This window comes from Poecile atricapillus, chromosome 2, assembly GCF_030490865.1.
Source record: "Poecile atricapillus isolate bPoeAtr1 chromosome 2, bPoeAtr1.hap1, whole genome shotgun sequence".
Classification (NCBI taxonomy): Eukaryota; Metazoa; Chordata; class Aves; order Passeriformes; family Paridae; genus Poecile; species Poecile atricapillus.
This window is the reverse complement of record NC_081250.1, coordinates 77,853,832-77,876,623: the sequence shown is the minus strand read 5'-3', so window position 1 is coordinate 77,876,623 and position 22,792 is coordinate 77,853,832. Positions and strand designations below refer to the sequence as shown.

At 37.1% G+C, this 22,792-nt stretch overlaps 1 protein-coding gene across 3 annotated transcripts in view; it reads right to left on the bottom strand.

Annotated features, from left to right (window-relative positions):
• Positions 1-55: 55 nt before the first annotated feature.
• The window catches only part of RETREG1 (reticulophagy regulator 1), a 66,064-nt gene continuing 43,327 nt past the window's right edge, over positions 56-22,792 (bottom strand). For all 3 annotated transcript variants that reach the window (XM_058830533.1, XM_058830531.1, XM_058830534.1), the window contains 6 exons: positions 13,511-13,637; positions 11,592-11,676; positions 10,253-10,390; positions 8,428-8,492; positions 7,152-7,278; positions 56-4,253 (listed from right to left, as the gene is read on the bottom strand). In XM_058830533.1, the coding sequence (XP_058686516.1) occupies positions 3,748-4,253; positions 7,152-7,278; positions 8,428-8,492; positions 10,253-10,390; positions 11,592-11,676; positions 13,511-13,637 (1,048 nt within the window). In that variant the 3' untranslated portion in view covers positions 56-3,747. The remainder of the gene's footprint in view (positions 4,254-7,151; positions 7,279-8,427; positions 8,493-10,252; positions 10,391-11,591; positions 11,677-13,510; positions 13,638-22,792) is intronic.

Below are 22,792 nucleotides of genomic sequence, written 5' to 3'. Positions count from 1 at the left end.
TGTTGTTTAGGGTTTTTTTTTCCATTTCTGGGAGCAAACAGACAATGAGTTGATGAAAGATAAAAACTAACACATATTTATTAAAACAATCAATATAATAGTTCCATGTTTACAAAACAGTGATCAGGCAGGTAAAGTGCTGCAGAATACTTAAATACGGACATTTTGTAATTCTCCAGTTTCTGGTTGTTCGGGTGGAGGTTACTCACAGACTGTGACGCCGCTCATGTGCTGAGAACAAACATGGAGACTACAGGGATTTGTTCAGAAGGCTGGGACAGCCTGGGAAAAGTGCAGAACGAACACAGAACAAGTAGAACGAGTATCTCTTCAGATCCTGTTACTTTGGGTTACCATTGTTTAACCTCCTCTGCATAGCATTTTTCTCCATTAATAAACAGGAGAATGGTCAGTAGGTGTGTGGGATGTATTCATGGAAACTCCACGTGCTTTTGCATTGGATTTGACACACCTAAGGCCACCAATCAGATGGTGATCTTGTCACTCACATGGACTGACACAAGGGGAAATTTTCTGAGTACAAGAGAGTGACCTGGATCCCTGCCCTGATGTATGCCCTTTTCTTCCATCAGGATGCATGAAGCCACTGCAAGGCACAGGAGGGTGAGCTCTTTGCTGCCAGGTACGAGCACACACACAACACAAGCAGTACTGATCCCAGGGCAGGATCACACACTGTTACCCCACGGCACTGGCTCATACTACGCCCTCTATGCTGCCCATGTGCCATTTGACTAGAAAATCACACACAAGCAGGCTTTCCATGGAAAAACTGCACGTTTCAAAGCTATGTGCTGCCTTATACCCCCTTGCCTGTCTTCCTGCCCATGCGTTGTTTGAAGGTGACGACGTGCTGGGTAGGAAAGACACTGTGGACCATTGTGACAGGAATTTTTAAGGAACTGCTATTTCATGGCTGCGGCTATAATACAGCAAAATGAAGTTTTCTCAAGGGATTTCCAACTGAGGACAGTGTGGAAGGGATCCACAAAGGACAGAGACATTTTATTTGTGTTTTGCTGGCGAACTGCTGGCAGTGGAATGTATTGTGTCCAAGCAAAGGGTTTCTTACGTGTGGTTGTGTGGAAGGGAAGAGCTAATTTCCTGCAGAAAATTAGACATCTTTCACTACCTGAGGAAGAATATTAAATATTACAGAATTACATCCTTCCCGTTACACAGTATTTAGGGCCTTGAGTATAACTGACTACCATGACAGCAGAAAAAAAATTCTAAAGACACTCAGATAAGCAACTATGTCCCTAACTTTAATGATTTACTTGTTCAAGTTTTGGTTAGTTTTTCCTTCTGAGAAAGAAGTTAAAAAAAAAAAAAAAAAAAAAAAAAGGAAAAAAAAAAAAGGGACTCGTACTGGAGAAAAATCAATCTATTTACCTATCTTGAAACCAGAAAATGGGTAATTTACAAAAGCCTGAGAAACTTCTCCAACTGCTTTTCTTTCTGATCTATTATTCTAGAATAGTGCCCCTGTATTATATACTTTTATAACCACAAGTATTTTTCATAAAACAACAATAAAGTGCACACTGTTACAATGCCACTATTGACAGCCAGCTAGTCTGTCCTGCCAATCTGCTCCAGAAAATCCTGTGAAGGACTGCTCCCTCCCTCCCACCTCTCCCTGTCTCACAGCCTGTTTCCCCTTCTGCCACCAGTAATCCTGGAGAACGAAGCACATAGTTATTTGGGCATCCTACAAAGCTTCATCAGCAACTTGGATTTGTACTCTTTTAACTGTACCGATTGTCCTAAACATGTGGCAAGGAAATGAGGCTTTTAAGTCATCTGAGAACTTTTTAAACTCACCGATTTTCCAACAAAAGCTTTTTTAAATTTTGGTTGGGTATTTGATGTTTTTGTTTATTTGTTTTTTCCAAATGAGAAGAACAGGCTGGTGAAAGCTAAAGAAGAAACTTAGCAACTAATACTGTGGAAGTGATGTGGGCCATGTTTTCTAGTGATTTCCAGAAACTCAGGTGTTGAGATATTGTAATTTTGAAAGCTGCATCTTGTGAGATCTATATCCAGCATTCACTTATGTATTTGATAATGAAGGCACAGGCTTACCCTTTTACTGGTAAAGGACAGCAAACACCGTCAATATGCATTACTGACACAAAAAGCACAAGCAACAATAGAGCTAGTGTCAAAAAATCTCAGCATCCTTCCTTTTGCTGTACTCCTTTTGGCCATCTGCCTGTTTTTCCACCTCAAAAGGAAAAAAAAAATACAAAATGAAGTTAATTTCAAACACAGGTTTACCTATACATATATGTTAGTGGAAGATTTTTATAATCTGTTGCTGTACTTTTTGAGGGTCCCTAGATGACAGTATTTACCTCTTCAAATGCCAGCAAATGTAAATTTACTTGAGTAGTAGTAGCAGCTGACATGGTCCCTCAACTTTGCTAATGGTTTATGTCACATTAAAAAAACTAGCTTTATTTCATCCTATTTCTTGGATTACTATTGCTTGGTATTGCAATGCAGTTTTTTCACAGGTGAACAAGAAAGCCCTAGAAAAATAAGTTATCTGCTTGAGATCCCACGCCTCTCACTTAGCATGTGTGGACTTAAACTGGCAAATAATTTAAACAAGTTCTTTTTTTGTTTTAAATTACATGCCAAGAAGAAGATTCTGAGTGTCTTCTCTAGCAACTGACCTCACCCAATGCTTCTAAGTATCTTAAAATAATCAGTTGCAACACAACTTTTGTACCAAGTGGAAGCAGCTATCATGGGAAAAAAAGCCAAACCAAAACCTACAGAATCTCACATTAAGGAAGTGGCACATAAAAAACCTTTATGCTTTTTTTTAATCTCTAATCTCTACTCCAAACAATAATTACCCTCACCTGCTCCCAAAAGGTTCTTCAGTTTACACAATATTAACTTTCAAACATAAAGATTCACTGGCTGACTTCACATGGGCAATACTGCCAAGGACCAGACTCCATCAAGGAACACAGCAGGTGGTCAGTCATATAACATGCCACTTTACAACTCTACAAGCCTATAACAGCAAAAAACTTGGAAATGCATCACCATATCCAAAATAATTCAAAGGTTTTATGTATGAAATCTAGGGGTTTTTATAGTGTTGCACACATTTTTAAACTCGAGTTGTGCCAGTTAATGTGTTTCATATATAGTAGATGCACTACACATAATGCTAACTGCAGGGACTCATACTCTTTGGTAGAACTGAAGAAGATGAGATGCAGTTAATCTCCCTGCAGCCCTCTGACAACTTGCCCTCACAATATGAGTCATTAATTGTATTACATGATTGGAAAATGAGAGTAAATAAACTGCCTATATTGAAAATTTGGCTCAGGACCCCAAAATGCATGGTTGGCAAAAAGATTAAAGAAACCTCTCCCCCAACTGTTTTGAACAACTGACTTCCACCACGCATCTGCAACCAAACAGTGGATAGATAATTCATTTCCATGCTATTACATTGAGGTATTACTACCAGAAACATTAAACTATCAGTATTAGCTGATATTTATCCAGTTAATTCACTCTGCATAAGGGAAATTATTACAACACATCTAAAGGGATAGTTAAAGCTTACAGCTCAGAATTTTCTTCTTTTTTTTTTCTTTATTTATTTCTTTTTTTTTTTTTTTTTATTTGATGGTATTTTTTTTTTGTGTTTTTTGTTGAATTTCTTCTGTGTTACCAGCTGCAACTTCCAGGTTAATGACTTCCAAGCAGATTTGAAAGGAAGCCTGAAGACTTTTTCTTTTCCTGGGATTCTGCTTCTTGACTTTGTGAAAGTCCCAATTCTTTCTCAATCTGCTCTAGCTCAGACTGGTCAAGCAGTTCAAAGTCATCAGCTTCCTCTGTGTCTGTCTCCTCGCTCAAACTGGGCACTGCCTGAGAGGGAGCTTGCTGTAGGGACTGCAGCTGGTCTTTGATGGCAGCAGACACTGCAGCTGTGATGACATCACCAGCAATTCCACTCATTAAATTAAAGGTTTGGTCACTGGTCAAAGGCAAGGACAACCCTGCAGTGGATGGTCTCTCTTTACTCTGTCTGTGATCCGCCTTCACATCAGTTTGCTCTTTCCTTCGTTTTTGCTGGGTGGGCAAACCGATGCTTGAGTCATCGTCATCATTTGTGCCGGCACCATTTTCTAAAGAGGGAAACTCTAAAAGATCTCTAGCGAAAGCTTCTTCATGATCACTAGGTCGGTCAAAATCTATTACAGGGTTAACAGAAGAAAACAGTGTTAGCACTCACAAAAGGTTTCCCAAAAAGGCAGCCACATGTAAAAATGCAAGTAGCAAGTGTTCCTCTGAATACATTTACTAATCCCTACTATAGTCGTTCTATACTAGAAGGAACTTTGTGTGACACCTATAACAAAATGGTTTTGAGGTCATAAATCTAGCACTACAAGTCAACTGGTATCACCCTAACTATTTCAACAAAATAACTTTTTAAAGCTAACTTTTTTAAGCTAACTTTTTTAGGTGTCTAATGAAACAACCCATGCAAATCTTCAGCACGGCTATTTCTAAATATACCCATCCATATGAAGTCCTAAAATTTATTTTTCTTCACAATATATATAAACTACAAATATGTAAACATGTAAGGATGTGTTACAAGCTTTTAACATGTATATGGAATAATAAAAAGAATGTTTATCTGTTTAAATAAAGATATAAAACTAATAAAAAGACTAATTTCCTTTTCCTTTCTTGGCCAATGCTTGTATTAAAAAGGAAACAGAAAATGGAAACTCTACAGGTGATCAGAATTGTTTTCAAGAGGATAAAAAGCAGGATGTAATCAAACATTAAATTTTAATGGCTGCATTAACAAATGACACAGTATTTGTTATTAGAAATGTGTAAAACGTACCGTGGAGTACATGGCCTGTGGGAGAGGCCTAAATAAGCACAAGCAAGTACTTTCATCAAATATTTGAATGAGAAAGTAAAAAGTAATCAGTTTGAACTTACTTTCTATGAAAACAAGCAATAGGAGCTTGTTGTAGGAACATTCATAAAGGCTAAGGAAATAAATCCTAAAAATGACTCATAGGTAATTTTCTCCATTTTCTTTAGGAAAGACAGTCTGGGAAGATGAGGAGGAAGGGTTGTGCTGCATGCAGAATGTTGACTGAAATGCATAGAGCGTTGACAGGAGATGAGGCAGTCCTCAGATGCATCCCATTTGGTCTTGCACTGTTGTCTAGGTCCCATTTGCTGAAATGCTCCATGGGGAAGAAGAGTGAATGGTGTAATTTTTCACTTAGCAAGGCTTTGAATAGAGTTTCCCACATGATCCTTACAGCCAAGCTGATGAACAAACAGGGTATGGGAACTGTAAGGTGGGTGGAAAAGTGGCCAGACTGCAAGGGGTCAAAGGCTTCATCAGCGACACAAGGTGCAGCTAGAGGCTGGTTATTGGTGTCTGTCACAGGGACTGAAACCTGTGATAAATGCCAGCATTGTTCAAGGTTTTTATTAATGACTTGGATGATAGGCTGCAGTGCACTCTGCAAGTTCATGGGCAGGAAAGGAATTGCTGTGGGGCAGGTGAATTTGATATTCTGGAGGTCAGGATGCCTTCAGAGGGACTTCAACAGGCTGGAGAAAGGGACAGGCTGAAAAGGAATATCATGGCATTCAATAAAAGCAAATGTGAAGTCTTGCATCTGGGATGGAATAACCTGTGCAGCAGTACAGGCTGGGGGCAACAAGACAGCAGCTTTCCAGAAAAAGATCTGTGGGCAGCAAGTCAGTGGTATGCCCTTGCAGCAAGGAAGGCCAACCACACACTGAGCTGTAGTAGCAGAATTGAAGGCAGAAAGTCAATGGAAGGCATTTTCCTCCTCTATTCAGCAATTGAGAGTACACACTGAAGTATTTTGCCCAGTTTAGACCCTCCAGTTCTAGACAGACAATGATATACAGGACTGAATCCCCTGGAGGGTCAGCACGATTATTTAGGGAGTTAGAGAACAGGATGCATGTAGATGCTGAGAGAATGGGCTTCGTTTGGCCCCAAGAGAAGGTGGCAAAGGGGAAATCAGTTTAACTACTGAATAGGAAGGTAGAGAGAAGATGGGCCTGACTCTTCTAGAAAGTGCACAGTGAAAGGATTAGAGTAAACTGACACAAACTGGAACATGGGAAATTTTGACTCACTATAAGAAAAAAAATATTTTCATCATTAAGTTAAGAAAATATTGAGAAAGCCTTTCCAGGGAAGTTGCTGAATCTTTAACACTAAAGGTGTTCAGAATTCAAGTGGTCACAGCCGTGAGAAACTTCAAAAAGCTTGAATGAAGTGCTTTGAACTTCTTTGGACAGGAAGATAGGTGAGATGAATGACAATTGCTTTTTACAACTTGCAGTTCTGTAATCATGCAATGCTGTCTATTTACAACTTGAAATATTTGGAAAATAATGGAAATTATTAATTTGGCCTGTAGTATCATCCTGCTTGTCATTTACAGGGAAGTTCATGTAAGACGAGCAGAGCAACAGACCCACAGGTGAGATTATACCAAACTACTGTTGTCCTTAATCTTCATTTCAGCAAAGTGTTTACTGATAGCTTGGTTTGTAAAAAGTAAGAACTTTTTTCTGGTCAAGATCAAGCCAAGTGCTTAAGAATCTTTTCCTAGTCTAAGTCTTCATAGGCTCATTGCTGGCTGTCTTCATTTCTAGTAGTAAAAGGCAATGACACTTTCTTTAATTGGCTGTTTAACAAGTCAGTGTATTTACTGTTTCTTCCTCAGCATTTTGCTTAACTTACCCACAAAAGCACTGGTAGTAATTTTAAAAGGTTTACTTGCTTAAAAGGTTTGGTAGAAGAGAGTGCTACATCTATCACTTGTTGAATGTGCTGGTTATACACAGCACTACTTATTTATTTAGACACTTGCTGATGTACTTTAACATTTTTAAGATGAGGACTGTTCTTACACAAGAACCTATATGAAACACTAAGATTAACCTTAAATTTGTTTAAGAGAGAAAAGTAAGAACCCCGAAACCTTCTGTCCTCAAACTATCTTATCGTTTTGAGGTAACTCGCATGTCTGGAATCCACTGATGATATAGATGAAGCTGTTACTTACCATCAGATGTGTCTGTCTGTGGAGAATACCCCTCAGATAAGTTAAAGGTCCCATTATCGGTCCAGGATACTTCTGAGACATCTGTGTCAGACACTGACAGCTCTTTGGCAACAACTGCAGGACTAACCTACATAGAAAACAGTCCCATACATGGAATTCTTACATTAAAAAAAAAAAAATCACACTTCAGAAAGACAGTGCTTAGTGACTGAAAAGAATCCCTCTTGTATGTCATAGCAACATAAATCACCTCCTATTTAAGCCTTAATTGAAGAAACATGAAAATATTATACAATGCTTAGAAGTGAAGCATCCCTCTTTGTAATAATTAAAGGCTGTATTATACTAAAGAAGCACAGAAAATTCCAGTTATTAATTTTGAAAGCAATCCTACTATACTGAAAGCAAAATGAGCCTGCAAATACAAAATATGCATAATGTAACAAAAGGAGTAAACGTGGACCAGAAAAAACAGCCCAATATCTATAAGACCATCAAAAATTAGCTGAACAAAAAAATATTATCCTTTACCAATATACTGAACAATATTTAGTTATGTCAGCTACAAATTTTTATCCCATGGGATATATTTTTTTGGTTTTTTTCCCCCCAGCACAAAACTACTTCCAAAGCAATCACTGTCAAAGTCAGGCTTTATACACTACTGATCAAATATTGCATAATAATTCCTATTAAGATGATTTTTTTAATATCAACTGCTATTCTAACAGAAGAACCTTTGCCATACAATCATTTAGAATACTAGGAGAAAAATGAGAAATTTGAGTGTTCTCATACATATCTAGAAAGATTTTATAGATAATGGACCTGTTTGCACCATCATCGAAAATTATTAGACAAGTGATTACAAAAATATCCAACAAATTACATGGGTTTTCTATTAATGTTTCCCTTTTGTATTTTAATTTGATAAAAATCAACTGCAATTTCACTGTTGGAAATAAAAGTAACCACCTTTGCTTTTAAATATTAATGTAATCATTCTACAGCCAATACAAAATAAACACATTCTTAGCTCAGTAGGCCAATGAAACCATTACCTTGAAGGCCAGAAGTCACAAATGCAGTAGGTTGATTAGTATAAGGCTAAAGATGGAGACTATGAATCACTTCTCTAGCATATTGCTTAGTTCAGGAACACAGCCTCCTGGGGAGGTTAAAGTCTTCCACAGAAGACCAGAGACAGCAATCTAGATAGCCTCCCATTATCTATATAGATTTTAAAAGCAAGACAGGGCTGACTGAAAAAAGTCACCTTTGGACACAGAGCTGATATGTCTAATTCACTGTCATCTTCTGTGGGTTTTGTTTTTGCTGTTTCTGAAAGAAAAAAGATATATTTTTTATCCTACTCATGACAACAGATTTCCAGGTTCAGCGTGTGTTCTCTGTCACACAGCTTGTGTAGCACAGTAACCTTCCACCTGATGACACAGTGCATCATTTATGTGCTAAGCTAGCAGGGAAACAGGCCGGACTGAGACTGGCTGCTTATCAAAATGCAGTAACCAAAGTGGGAGCAAGAATGTTATTCTGAATACATTCCAGTAAGGTCTATTTACCTGCATTGTAATTCCTTCAGGAGTCTCTGTTGCTCATCTGCCCTGGCAATACATATCTCTCTTTTAGACTAGACTGCTGGTAAAATGCACAGGTGTAATGTGTTGTTAGAACAGGCTGTGTTTCTTGATAATTGCATGTAGTCTTCATTCTCAAACCCCTTCTTCTACCAACATACAGCTACACTACATTCATAGTCACATACAAATATGCATACAAAGCATCCTCTGAAGTCTGGTAGAATGCTGCTCTTTACACATAAGAAGAGATACAAATTTTGCCTTCTCTGTCTGAGAATCTTTTAAACCAATATGAAATGAAAAGCACCATCATAGTGTTCTTGGTTGCTTCTTCCTGCAACTTTCTCTTTCCTCTCTTGTGCCAACACAAGGTTTACGAGCCCATGCGGCGAATCCAAGAGGAAAAGCGAGGTAGGGAACTTGTCTGGGTTAAATTAAACTGGAGGATGAGATGCAGGAAAGAACGCATCTAACCTCAACCTTTTTCCCAGGGCTGGCTTATGAAGTTTATTAAACTACAGTCTGATCTTTTTCTCTGCCAGTTTCATTTAAAACTGAACAAGTAGAATAATGCATGGAAGAAAATTTCCAATGCTTTATTCCTTATTTCCAATTACTATCACATTACATGTAAGAGAAGGGGGAAAGACACATGGTGGTTCTCCCTGGGTCTAGGAACAGCACATTGTATAATGAATTGTGTACAGGTTACAAGAAATGCATGTTTTAAAGCAGATATTAAGTCTACTGATGTAGCACTAATAAAAAAGGGTAGGCTACCTGCAAGAAGTGTGACTACACTGCAAAGATTTAATTACCAAAACTGGAACAAGCACAAAAAATAAACACTGTTCATATACAGATTATCCTTGAAATAGCTTTATTGCTTAAAATCTAAAAGTTTCCAGTATTAGAAAGATTTTAGGTGAGATAGGCAAGATTTTGTTTTAAATTGATTTCTCCCCTTTCCACGCAGAAACTTGGATTAATTTGTAGCTGCTATCCTGTGGCAATTCTTATATGCTTTTGGAGTATTTGGAGAAGAAAACAAGTTCTTTTTGCTGGAGGAAGTGAAACCAAGGCACACTCAGATATAGGAACAGAGTTTGGTCTCTTACTGAAAATTTTTTTATGTACTTATTTTGAGACTTTTGAGCAGGTCTTTCTGCTGGGCAAGTTTGCCTTATCTGAAGAGAGATAAGCATTGCAAGCTTACATCAAGTAGTTTTTTTCTGAAAACTTATAAGCAGTACATCTAATCACATACAAAGAGTTTGCCTTGTTTCTTTCCATGAAGTAATAATTTCTTTATTATCATACCCAGACATTTGACATACACTGTCACTCCTTATAAGGCTAATAACGGTAGCCAGGTTCAAAGCAATAAATGCAAAGAAAGCTCCTACAGCTTCTTAGGACAAACCAAACTTTCTGCAAGGTGAATAAAATGCTCTGCATACAGAAATACAATAATATATGGGACTGTAATTAACTACTCACCAGATCTCTCTTTTTTCTTCTGATTGATATATTCCACTATTCCAAAATCTAGTTTCATCAGAACTGCCTTTATTTTGCTGCACAGTTTTTGTCCAAACTCATTGCACTTAAGGAAGGGACATAAAAAGGCACACAATACTGTGATAAAAAATGAAGACAGAGAAAAAAATTGTATTGAAATATTGTTGTACAAGAAGTTACTCAAGAAAGCTTAAACAATGCCTTTGCATAAGATAACTACTAATTTTATACAATATAGTTAGTTTTACATAAACATGCACTGTGGAATGACCATGTCAGACACTTTTAAGGTAAAATTCAGTTTTCAGGAGCCATTGCTACTCATCACAGAAAATACCATTATACTCATATCTATTGACATATTTTTTACTATCAGCAAGACATGATTTATGGTCATAATAACATTTATCATTACCTTGACTTAGCCTGATTTTGATATCTGAACTTGACAAACATGACTATGCAACATTGTGCCAGAATCAACACACTGAAAAAACTTGCAAGCTGACTTCCATATGACAAAAAAATGGTAAAAATTTTTTTCTTTATATCTAACCTAAATTGACCCTCCTTCAGTTTAAAACCATTACCTCTTGTGATATTTCAACAGGCATTGCTCAAATGTTTGCCCCCAGCTTTCTTATAAGCCCTCTTTAGGAAAGGCCTCTCCCCAGAGTGTTCTCTTCTCCAGGCTGAACATCTCCAACTTATTCAGCCTGTCTTCATAGGAGAGGTGCTAGGGCCCTCTGAAAATCTACATGTCCCTCCTTTGGACTCAACAGGACCATGTAATTCCTGTGCTGGGGACCCCCCGGCACTCCAGGTGAGGTCTCACCAGAGCAGAGCAGAGCAGGGCAGAGCAGAGCAGAGCAGGGCAGAGCAGAGCAGAAGGGCAGAATCTCCTCCCTCCCTTGCTGGCCACGCTGCTTTGGATGCAGCCCAGGACATGTTTGGCTTTCTGGGCTGTGAGTGCACATGGCTGGGTCATGTCCAGCCTCTCACCCCCGGCACCCCAAGTCCTTCTGGGCAGGGCTGCTCTCCACCTGTTCATCCCCCGACCTGGGTTGATACCAGGAGCAGCACCTTGCACTTGATCTAGTTAAACCTCATGAGGTTCTCACGGGCCCACTTCTTGAACATGTTGAAGTCCTTGTGGATGGCATCCACAACTGCACCACAGAGATTGGCATCTTCTGCAAACTTTCACGAGTGTATAAATGGGTAAATAAATAAAAACATAAATAGTTCCTACAGAGAGACCAAATAATGAACAGTACACACATACACAAATCATGACTGGGAAAGAGACCATACTTACACAAGACATAGGAGAGGACAACTCCAGGAATGTAACTTCCCAAGACAGTGAAAAATGTACATATGCTGCAGACTAGAAGGCAAAACTGACAAAAACATTAAAATTCACCATTAACACTTTCACTTAAATGATCATTTTGCAAAAGAAAGATGTTGCATGCTAATGAAATCCAGAATGCAGTGCAAAATTGAAGCTTGTTTTTTAAAACTGGGAAATACTTCTAACCCTTTTGGTGCAAATAAGCATCAAACAGTCCATTTTGGATAATTAGGATGCATCCCCTCTTCTACCATACAAACATGCTATTTTTTATTCACTTACTGTAATGCTTTAATGAGCTCATGTTTATTGCTAAAATTACTAGAAATTATTTCCTCATTGCGTGCAAATAGACTGGACAGTTTATATGCAGGAAAAAACCCAACTCACTAATTGCAATATTACAATGCACGCTTGCTGCATGCTTACAAAAGCAAAACATCCTTCCTCCAGCTACAGCTCTCTCCCCTGTTGTGCTACTTTGTGGAACTGTTTTCTCTCATATGCTAGTAAGCAATCTCTTGATGCTTGTTGGCTGCTATAGCATCCCTGTTAATGACAAGACTGAGCCGAATTTTCAATATAAAATTTGAGATTTGGCCTTTGTGGTGACTGAAATATAGCAGTGCATCTTTCACAACTGCACAGTGCTCAACTGATCTGTTGAAAATTTGCAGAAAGGATCTATCTGCTTTTGGAGCTGAATTGCAATAAAATGGTTAATTCAAAGAAATTTTGCACACAGCATTACTGCCTAATGTGCTTCTAATTATAGCAGTAAAATAATGAAATGGCTTAGAGAATGAGGTCAGGGAAAAGAAGGAAAAACACGCTATCAAAATTATCTTTTCTAAACTAGTGTTAGATATCTCTTAACAAACAGCTACTGTCATGTTACCACATTACTGAATACCACATTTGCTTACTTCACTATAAACTTACTTATTTTAAATATAACTTTATTGTCCAAATAGACAACTGCTCTTTATAGAATTTATTAATTTTTTCTACATAATTTTAGTTCTTCTATAATTTTCATTTTTTCATCCAGTTGCTCATCTGTGTGTTCAGTCTAAACTCCTAATATTTGAGTGTGGTAATATATACTTCTATTTGCTAATTCTGAATGGCCTGTTTTCAGGGAAGATTTTCTGGCAAAATTAAGAGAGATTAAAAGAGGAGAAAAAGCCTTATAGTCTTCTTTTAAATTGCTTTTGGCAATACAAATATAAAAATGTAATATATTATTATCATAATATATGTTTACATTATTGATATTTATCTTTGGAAAAAAAAATCTTATTCACTTTTGACTAGAACTAAATAATTATATTCTTCCAACTCGGAGGAAAAGATGCCTTACTCTTGCTTGCTTCTTCATGAACTGGGTTCTCTAGCTCAGTCTTTCCAGTAGAAAAAGGGAAAATCACCAACTATTAGCATATAGAAGAAAAATTGCTGCAGTAAAGTAAGAGGAACTCTCTTCATGCAGATATTCCTGAAAACTACAGTTATTTGAGAAAAAACCCCACATTTTTGTGTCTAGGAACATGCCCATTTACTTCTTTGCTTTTTCAAGTTTTTATTAAATTGTGGTGTTTTAAATTTCCTTTAAAAAGTCTATGGAATAACTGGTGAAGCTCCAACAGCTGTATGGGGAAGGACTGTATTGCTATAAAGTTCACTGTGAACAGCACACTGACTACATACCCATACTCTACAGCAAAAAAAAAAAGTTATCAGAAACTCATGACTGAATGTGTCAGAATGTACATTTTCATTTTTTTTTTTCCCTGCTTGTTCACTTGGTTTTTTTCTAAATCTATCTCACCTTTTTATTAAATCATATAGAATTGGTAATCTTATTGGGGAGTGCTTACCTTGCCAGGGTTTTGTTCCTTAAAGTGGGACATTTCTTGAAGAAATACAAATAAATTCATCAGTGTTTCTGAAATGCACTGATTTATTCTGAGTCTGTAGTCTTGACTGGAATCGGTGACTTTCCAGCTGAGTAAAACAAACAAAAATATCTGACTTTGTTTACAGCTCATATGGAAGTTGAAACTGGTTGAAAATATGTAAAGCTTTAGCCTCTGGCAATTCAATGGCTGCTGCTATGCTAGAGACACCTGTGGTTGCTTCTTCGTATTTTATATTGAGCTAATTTGATCATTTTAACTAAAAAAAATTAATCTGTTCAGTAGTAGCAGCTTTCAGTACATACAAAAATGACTGCTTATTCATTCTGGTCATAGGAAGACATTGAGTTTAAGGCACAGTTGTCATCTAAATCAAGGAACTGCCCCCAAACTTGTTTATTATTATTATTTTTTCTTTAAAAAAAAATACCACAGTACTTTTCATTGCCACAAGATGGCCACACATATTAATGCATTTCATTTTATGCATATAATCCTTGTGCTTTTTTTTTCTCTTTTTTATCTTGTTCTGCAAACTATGATGATGAAATTGCTACCCAACCTAGAAAAAAAGAAATTGCTCTTGAAGTCTTTCTGTTTACATTAATTTTCCTACTGAATTTTAGTTTTTCTATTATATTGAAAGGACTGTTTCTAAAGCTTATCCTATGACTTAAAGTTCAGTACTATTCATAAACTAACAACCTCCTTAAAAAAACCTGTACCAAAGAATTTTCAAAAAACCATGGGATAGCATATGTGTCTATCACATTAGGGGCTGATAACTTTATCCAATATTGAGCTTAAATGGTCACATTATATACCTTTGTGGAATAAACAAAGCATCTACAACAAAGCTGTTTTATGAAACAACAAATAATAGTAAAGACATAAACAGGCCAGTCAATGTCAGGTCAAACTGGTACAAAGAATGGATGAACCACCATGCAAACACTGAGAATCTGAAGTAAATTCTACACCAGCTTTATTGAGTTATTTTTTGCATAATGCACTGCTGAGTACGCACAGCTTTGATCAGAGTGAATGCAAGCCAGCCATGAGCAACTCTGAGATACATAACCCATTACATGTCTAATCCATCTCTGCATTAATAGTAAACATTTTGTCACAGGTAGATTGAATTACAAGATAAATAAAAATATACATTATGAAAAAAATACTGTACATGCATCGGTGCACAGCTATAAGGGGACACACAGATGGTCAGACCAAACTCCCAACTCCTATCAGCCACACACGGTCTCTGCAGCCTCATTTATGTAAAAAGGCACAATTTTGGTCAAAAATGCTCTGCAGAGACCCTTCCTTGCCTCCCAGCTGTCCTTGTTTGCCACGAGGTGGTGGGGACCAGCCAGGGACGGGAGAGATGCAGGGACACAGCCAGGACACAGCCACACTGCCCAGAGCACTGTGACCCACATGGAACAGCAGTTCCAGCCACAGGGTAAGGCTCATTAAAGCCCAAACCCCAAAACTGGTGCCCTACTCCTGACTGTGTTATAGTATATATGGTGTTATTGTATACATGGTGTTGCAGTGGTGTGATTTCCTCCTACGCTAATAAACAATAGTCAGGGTGAGGGTTTTTTACTCCTCTTTGAGGAAAAAACCCAATGAACTATTTAAAGCAGCGCACCTGAAATGCATAGGATAAGAGCCCTGTGTCTTGGACTAGGTGACTTTTGCCATTTCCCAGCCATACAAGACACTGAATGCAGATATTTGCCCGTGACAGAGCATGCAAATAAAACCATAACTCACAGAGATCACTAGAGGAACCCAGCTGGAGGGATGAGCAATGTTACACAGAACCTTCTGTCTGCCTCCCACGCACAGTAGAGATTTCAATTTCCATTATCTCTGATAATACTTTCAGAAAAGTATTGCACAAGGGTTTTGGCCTCCGGGAACTCCAATTTTTATTGATAGGCTACTCCCCCTAAAGAGACACTGCTTCCAGCTTCTGTAAACTATTCTTCAGCACTAATAATAAGTCTTTTAAGAGCTGCCCATTTATTCCAGTACTGAAAACTACTATTATGACAGTGCTCTGAATAAAAAAAATCCTTTTACAGACTTTTACTCCTACTCTTTATTTAAAATTGTTGACAGTCAAAGTAGAACTTTGTGGAAACACAAAGCAAAAATGAACAGGCCTGATGCCTGCTATCAAAGTAGAGCTTTGAAGTACCTAGGAGAACTGTAGATACTCACTTCAACAATTTTAAGCTAATAGCAAAAACAGGGGGGAAAGATGAAAGCATAAAGTACAATAAAAATGCAGATTATTTTCACCTATGGTAACTACTAATATAAAGACAATATAGATTAAAGACAAGGAGCTATAACAAAGGCACAGTTTTAACTAGTAAAAATTTTTAAAAATTGCAAATTATGAAGAAAAAGTGCACATTTACACAGAAAATTCCCTGCAGTTGCTTTGCTTGGTCATAGTGATGCTTTCTTTAGCCAAGTTGTTGAAAGCATGAGCAGCAGTGCAGATAAAATGCATTGCTATATGCTTTGGCCTTGTGGTCCACATGTGGTGCATGGACAAGAAGACAAGCAAGAGGAGTGGATGGTACAGGTGAAATCTGCTTCAAAACTTTGGAAACCCACCACCGAGCTCCACAAAGGAGTACATGGCAGTTGCTTCTAGGCCACAAGAAATGGTAAGACACCTTTGTCAGCTCTACAGCAGCTACAACTTTCTGTTTTACAAGGAACACCAGTGACTATTTTGAAACCTTATTCTGATCCTAGGCAATTAGAGGTGTAAGAAAGTCAGCTTGCTGATCTTCAGTGTGACCACCAGATGCACATGCTGCCTCTTCTTGTTCACACCTCCCAACAACTACCAGCCTTGGTGGTGTCTATCTTTTCTGTCTTTTTACCCTGAGCTGACTTAATACACAGTGTTACCCACAGTCCAGAGGGTTGGAACAAAGGGGAAGCAACAGATCCCAGTGAAGAGGGAGTGAGAAAGAAAGGAGGTACATCATATAGTTGTATGTACAACATATAATGTAGGTACACAGAGAGGTTATCTCATGGCCCTGTAAAAACAGAAATAACTATTAAGCCTGCATTAGATCAAACGGAAACAGGCACACAACGATGCATACTCCAGAGAAATTAGTTTTCCAGTGGCCACATTTAAAGATAAAAAGGGAAGAAGCCACATGAAGTGATGTAGATGATGAATGTGGAGTGCCTGACTATGACATAAGTCAACCAAGAATATAAATCTATTTCAACATAATATTAGTGGAGTTAATGAAGGTACTCACAGTACCTTAATACATTACTTAAATATGAAACCTATACTTCCTGCCAAAAGAGCTTTGGGTACTGCTCTCTGGGTGCTCCTTTGGGGATAAGAAGCCAACTGAATATTTTTAAAGTCTTTTGTGGATCATTTAGAAAGTATAACATTTTATGCTCCCATCACTTATCCTTAGTTTGATATACAATGCTACACTTCCATTCTAAAACTACCGTAAATAAGGTTAAGATTGTTCAGAAAAAATAAATTACTCACATCCTTCTGCCTGCCTATTGCATCATTTCTGTAACTGAGCAAATATATAAACTGTTGCCTAGTACATGTAAAAAAACCTACCCAAAACATTCTACCACCCAGACGCTTCCACTGATCACAGTCACAAACCCTAGCCAGAAGAGTCAGTGTATTACATTTGCTAAAAATGACTGATGGTGTCATGCTCCCATTTCGTAGCTAGACATCTGTTCAAGCAAAGCCCCATCACATTTCTCTCAGAAAGGTCAGCAGCTCTCATGTTACTGGTTTAAAAATCTCTTCGTGATGTGCTGGATTTTTTTTAATTATGCGTACACAGTTTCCTATGTATCTTCATGCAGACACGCTACTCAGAACTGCAGCAGTGACAAGAGAACACCATGATGTGGTGGATCGGAAGGACTGCACCCACATAAACCTAGAGTTAGTAATTATAGAGCTTCTAAACCCTCTTGATTTCCCAACTGTAACCACACACATTTGAAGCCTGTGCGCTATGTAATTTTCAGGGTAACTTAGAATGTAGTAGCCAAGGTGGAAGAACCGAAAGTTACATTCCCAAAGATATGTAAATCAAAATACAGGTAATATGGCTACTTGGTAGTTTTTAGAAAGGTAATATATAGAACTTACAGAATGGTGCAACTGTAAGGGATCTGGATATCAAAGGACAAATAGGCAAATAGAAGCTCATCATGAAACTTAATCAAATTAAATCCAGCATGTAAATTATTAGCAAATCCCAATCAAGCAGGTCTACCTTTTCAGAGCTTTCACAGGTTTCTGCTGTAAGAAAGAAGTCACCACAGTGCAGACGGGATACAGTTTAATATAAAATATAATGTATATAATGATACAGTTTTTCTCTGAAGCAAACATTTTATACCTGAAGACCTATACAAAAAAAGTAGGTTTTGAAATTTTTCTTCTAAATTATTAAGGTACAGAGATAAGGGATTTAAAATAGTATTTAGACTAAAAAGGTTTGTGTAATTTATTTTTTTTTAACATAGAAATTTCAGGAGGACATATACTGAAAATGAAAATAAACACCCTTTTCTCTTTCCAAAATACAAAATAGTGTTAAAAGGAAATTTTACAGTTAAGTATATTAAAGTACCAATGGCAAAACCTCTAAAAGCTACTATTGAACTGTGGTGGAACACAATGTGATATTGATTAGCCTTACAGACACACAATGTAACACATTTGTGAATGTTATGTGCACTATGTGGAAAGACAGAATGACCAGCACTACTAAGCTAACAGCAGAGCATCCTAATGACCCATGTGGCTAATTTTAAAGGTGACTATGTAGAACTGCGCTCTATCCTGTGCCACTTTTGGATCCCATGCAATCATTAAGTATACTAAAATAATTGTATTTGTGTCATGTGGCCATGACCAAGTCAACAAGACCTACCATTTAAATGAATCACTGGGATACCATGTGAAATTGTCCTTGCATCAAAGACTTCCACAAAAGAAAAAGCAAAAACAGGAAGCATCTACAAATATACCCTGTTCTTAAGACTTCAGGGAGAATTTTCATCTACAACCTTTTTGCTCCAAATAGTACAAAGCTTTTCTAACAGAAATCTCTTCAGCTTGTAGATATCCATATGCACCCTGTTTCCCATTGCTAATCCACAGGTGCTGCACAGATTTAGGCTCACTAACATGTGGTATTGTGGCTAACATCCTTTAACTGATCACATTTGACTATCCCTTCAATGTTGAGACTTTGGCACCCTTGGAATCTCTAAGGTATAGAGACAGATCTTGTTTTTAAATTGAAGCTGGAAAATGTAGTTATCAGCCTTAAAGAGTAGCTAACATTTCCCAACCAAAAATCTCTTTTAATTATCATACATCCAGTAGTTCAAATACACTGTTTATAAGAACTAAATGAATTGGGTTAATACTGTGTAACATTGCTTCTCAAACTCTTCCCAGCCTCGTCTATCTCTGACATTTCAATTTTTATTTATGTACTTTTTATTAACAGTGGATCAGTCCAATTTGCTGTTCCTGTTTTGGATTTTTTTCAAGGGAAGGTGTGGAATAAAAACCTGAAAAATATCTTATTTCACAGCTTTTCTGCTTTTATTTCCTGACCAAGATGGTTTCTTGGCAATATTACTGTACAAGAAATATGTTTAAACCATCAACATTTGATGAGGCTGGATATGCCTTTCTCAATAGACTGCAGACTGGTGGGGCCATGTGACAGATAAGCAACCTTTCATTCCTGACTCTATATACTCCTTACATAGAGTGTTAAACTAAAGCCATAATTATATTTTCTTCTCTGCAACTGACATGGGAACATTTTACCACTGGTGTCCTGCCAAACAATATAAATCCAATAAATTAAGGTAGTTGTTTTGCTTATATTACTAGTTGAGAACAAAGTTTTCTGAAAATGAAAGCAAGCTTATTTTTATATAAATACACTGAAGCATTCCACAAAGAGATAGGTGAATTCATCTTGTCCAACAGACTGTTTAAATGAAAAAAAGACCCATTACTAACAGGATTTTATTTTGGAGGGCAGGTTTCATCTCTTCTATTCAGGTATAATACATCAGTCATCTTATGAAGTCTTAATAAGGAACTCCATTCTAATTTTTCAGCTGACCAAACACGAATTGGTTAATTCCATCTTTTTTTGAAGGTGATTCCAGTATACAAGTTCCTCAATACAGCAAACAGTATTAAATGCTGTCACTTTTTGCTGAATGTCCTGCTAAGACAAACAAAATATACTCCAGTTAAATTGGGGCATTTAATTGTTGAGCTCCTCTCGGCAGACTCTGGTGAGCAGATCGGTAGGCCAACTCTCACAGGAAACCCTTCCTTTGACCTGTCCTACTCCCACTCAGCTCTCCTGAGGAGAACACCAGCTACTACTGCACTTTGAGGTCAAAGCATGATCTGACAGTCAAGTGCCATTAGTCCAAATTCATGACATAGTCATTAAGATTTTTTTAAATGTGTCTTTGCATGAAAACGGAGTGTTTCAGTGCCATGTAAATACTATAACTGATTTGCCTTCTGTTTAGCAAAGACTATAATGCTATTTACTATGTGCTGCTGTCATTTTACCAAGATGATTGAAGGGCAGGCATCTTTCAGGTCAGGTTCCCATTTATAACTGTTACAAACACAAAACAGATATTTTTGTTCAGAAAAGTAAGCAACAAGACCATAAAGTTCCATTTGCAGAACTTTAAACAGATCTGCCCAGCTGTTAGAAGCAATTATTTTGAATTATTTTTCTCTTGCAAAGACAACTCTTTTAGTGTTTTTTAACAAAATCAATTTATTTTCTTCCTTCACAGAATGATTCTTTCCTTCCTTCTTCCTCACGTTCTTCAGCTGAGATATTCCTAGCTCAAAGCCTTTCAAAGTCAAACAGCTAGGAAAGATGAGCTTAGTATTCCCTGAAGTGCAGAACAGCTGCACAATAGGAAAAAAAAAAAAAAAAAAAGGAAAACTGTATTTTCAAGTGCCAAAGATTATTTCTTTTTTAATTACTTTCTGTGTTACCTAACAAGATAACGGTAACTTTTTCTGTGCACAACTTAATTTTGACTCTTTTTCATGGGTTTTAATGTATTTTGTACACGTATGTTATAACTTACTACTCTGATGCATTACTAGAGAGTTCCTAAAGCCACATGTTTCCACCACTTCAGGACCAATATTCACAGTGTGTGAGTTCAGTGTCTTTTATACATTCTTGACTATCATTAGATTCCTCACAAAGAATCAGTTTTTAAAAAAAAAAATAAAAAATAATTATACTGTCTTTCACCAAAACTGTAGTGGGCCTGATGATAAAGAATTACTGAGGGAAAATATCTCCTTATGCTAAATTGTTTTCAATTCTCTACCTGTGGCCATGCATTTCCTCACTGTTCTTCGTCTATTACTACCCATGATCATGTGCCAAAACAGAAGATATGAGTGGGTTCATGCTCTTCACAAGTCTTCGGTTTTGGCTAGCCTTACTAAGAAGTATTTGTGCATCTGTTCCTTTTCTTATTTTCATTTTCATTCTCAGTATGACTAATAGAGTATTGGCCAATGCCACATATTTAACTATGATGTAACAATGTTCATGAAACACACTTGTGACACAATATTACATATTTTCTGAAGTAGGACATGAACTTGAGAGGAGAGAGGATGTAAAAAGTATTTGCATCCGAGAAGGGCCTACAAGGAGAGCAGTGCACTGAAACCAATCAGGGATCAAAGCTCATTCTGTACCTTCCAAAAAAATACTACTGCTCTCCTTTTTTTGAATGCATACAAGCTGAAGTTTTGATTCAGTGTGCTCTAAAAATTACACCCTTATCTGTTCATTTACATTACAATTTCTTCCTTTGCAATTCTAAGATTAATTGCTCCTGTGCCACTCCCATAGCTTCTCCTTCTATTTCTTCTTGTTTAACTCGGACCAAAATATTCTGATCTCCACCAAACCTCATTAGCACTTCTTTAGCAATGTTCCCCAGTTATATCCTATTTGTTATGACCAAGACAAAAACGCAAATTAATTTCAGAAAAAAATTGGAACCTTTTGATTAAACTACTTTCTCAAACAGTTTTGCTCAATAGCAAAGACACAAAAGGATGAGGGATGAGCATCAGGGTCAGTTAATTTAATGGTAGCGTCAAAAATGAGAAATGGGCACAGCAGGCTCTGTTATGTTTTTCCAGGTTACTGCTTTAGAAAAGCTCATCTCTTTTCTTCCAAAACTAAAACTCCCAACTTTGACAGAAAAAGAGGTCTTAGAGTCTTAGGCCTTCTGTTCAGTTGTCAAAGCTTGCTGCAAGCCTTTATAGAGAAAGAATTGTGAACAAAATAAATTAGGTACTATTACAAAGCTGAAAACTTTTTTTAAGGGGTCACATATTTCCATTTTTCTTTATTGAAAAATAAACAATTGAACAAAGTTGAGACCTCACCAAACACTTTTTAAAGAATAGCAATTAACGCTTTGGTGGTTATCAGTAATGAGTCAACATTTCCTTAAGAAAAAATGCTATCTGCAACTACAATTAATTGTAATCTATGTCATATATATATAGGGCACAACCCAGATATCCCTGCAAACGGAAATGTGTAGGTGACCCCACCCCTGTAGAGACCCAATTGCTCCTGGGGATCCATTCACCCACGCTCATCCAGTTAGGGGGCTGTGCTTGAATGTGCTGCTCTACAACAGACAACCAGAACTATCTCCTGTATTTCATCTCACAACACACCGACAAACATGCTGGAAAAACATCCACATAAATGTTCAGATTTAAATTTAACTAGAAGAAATCAAACCCAAAGCCATAATGAAATGCCCAGTTCTGATCCCTGTAGTTGCTTAATTTTTTAGATTTGCCTCTGTATTTTGGCATTTTGTTCACTAACTTCTAAAAAAAGCATCTATTTCTATATACATGACAAATACTCTTTTTACAACATCAAATATTTCATTAACACCATTTTAGAGCCAACATTTTGATTAGCATCAAGACTATGGAAAAACCATGTGGACTTTAAGAAATCTAGATTATAAACTCTGTCATAGCCAAACATCAATAACATCTACTTTTCAAATGCCTATTTTAAAAGCTATTTGGCTAAATTTAATTAAGGTATTTATTTCAGAGGA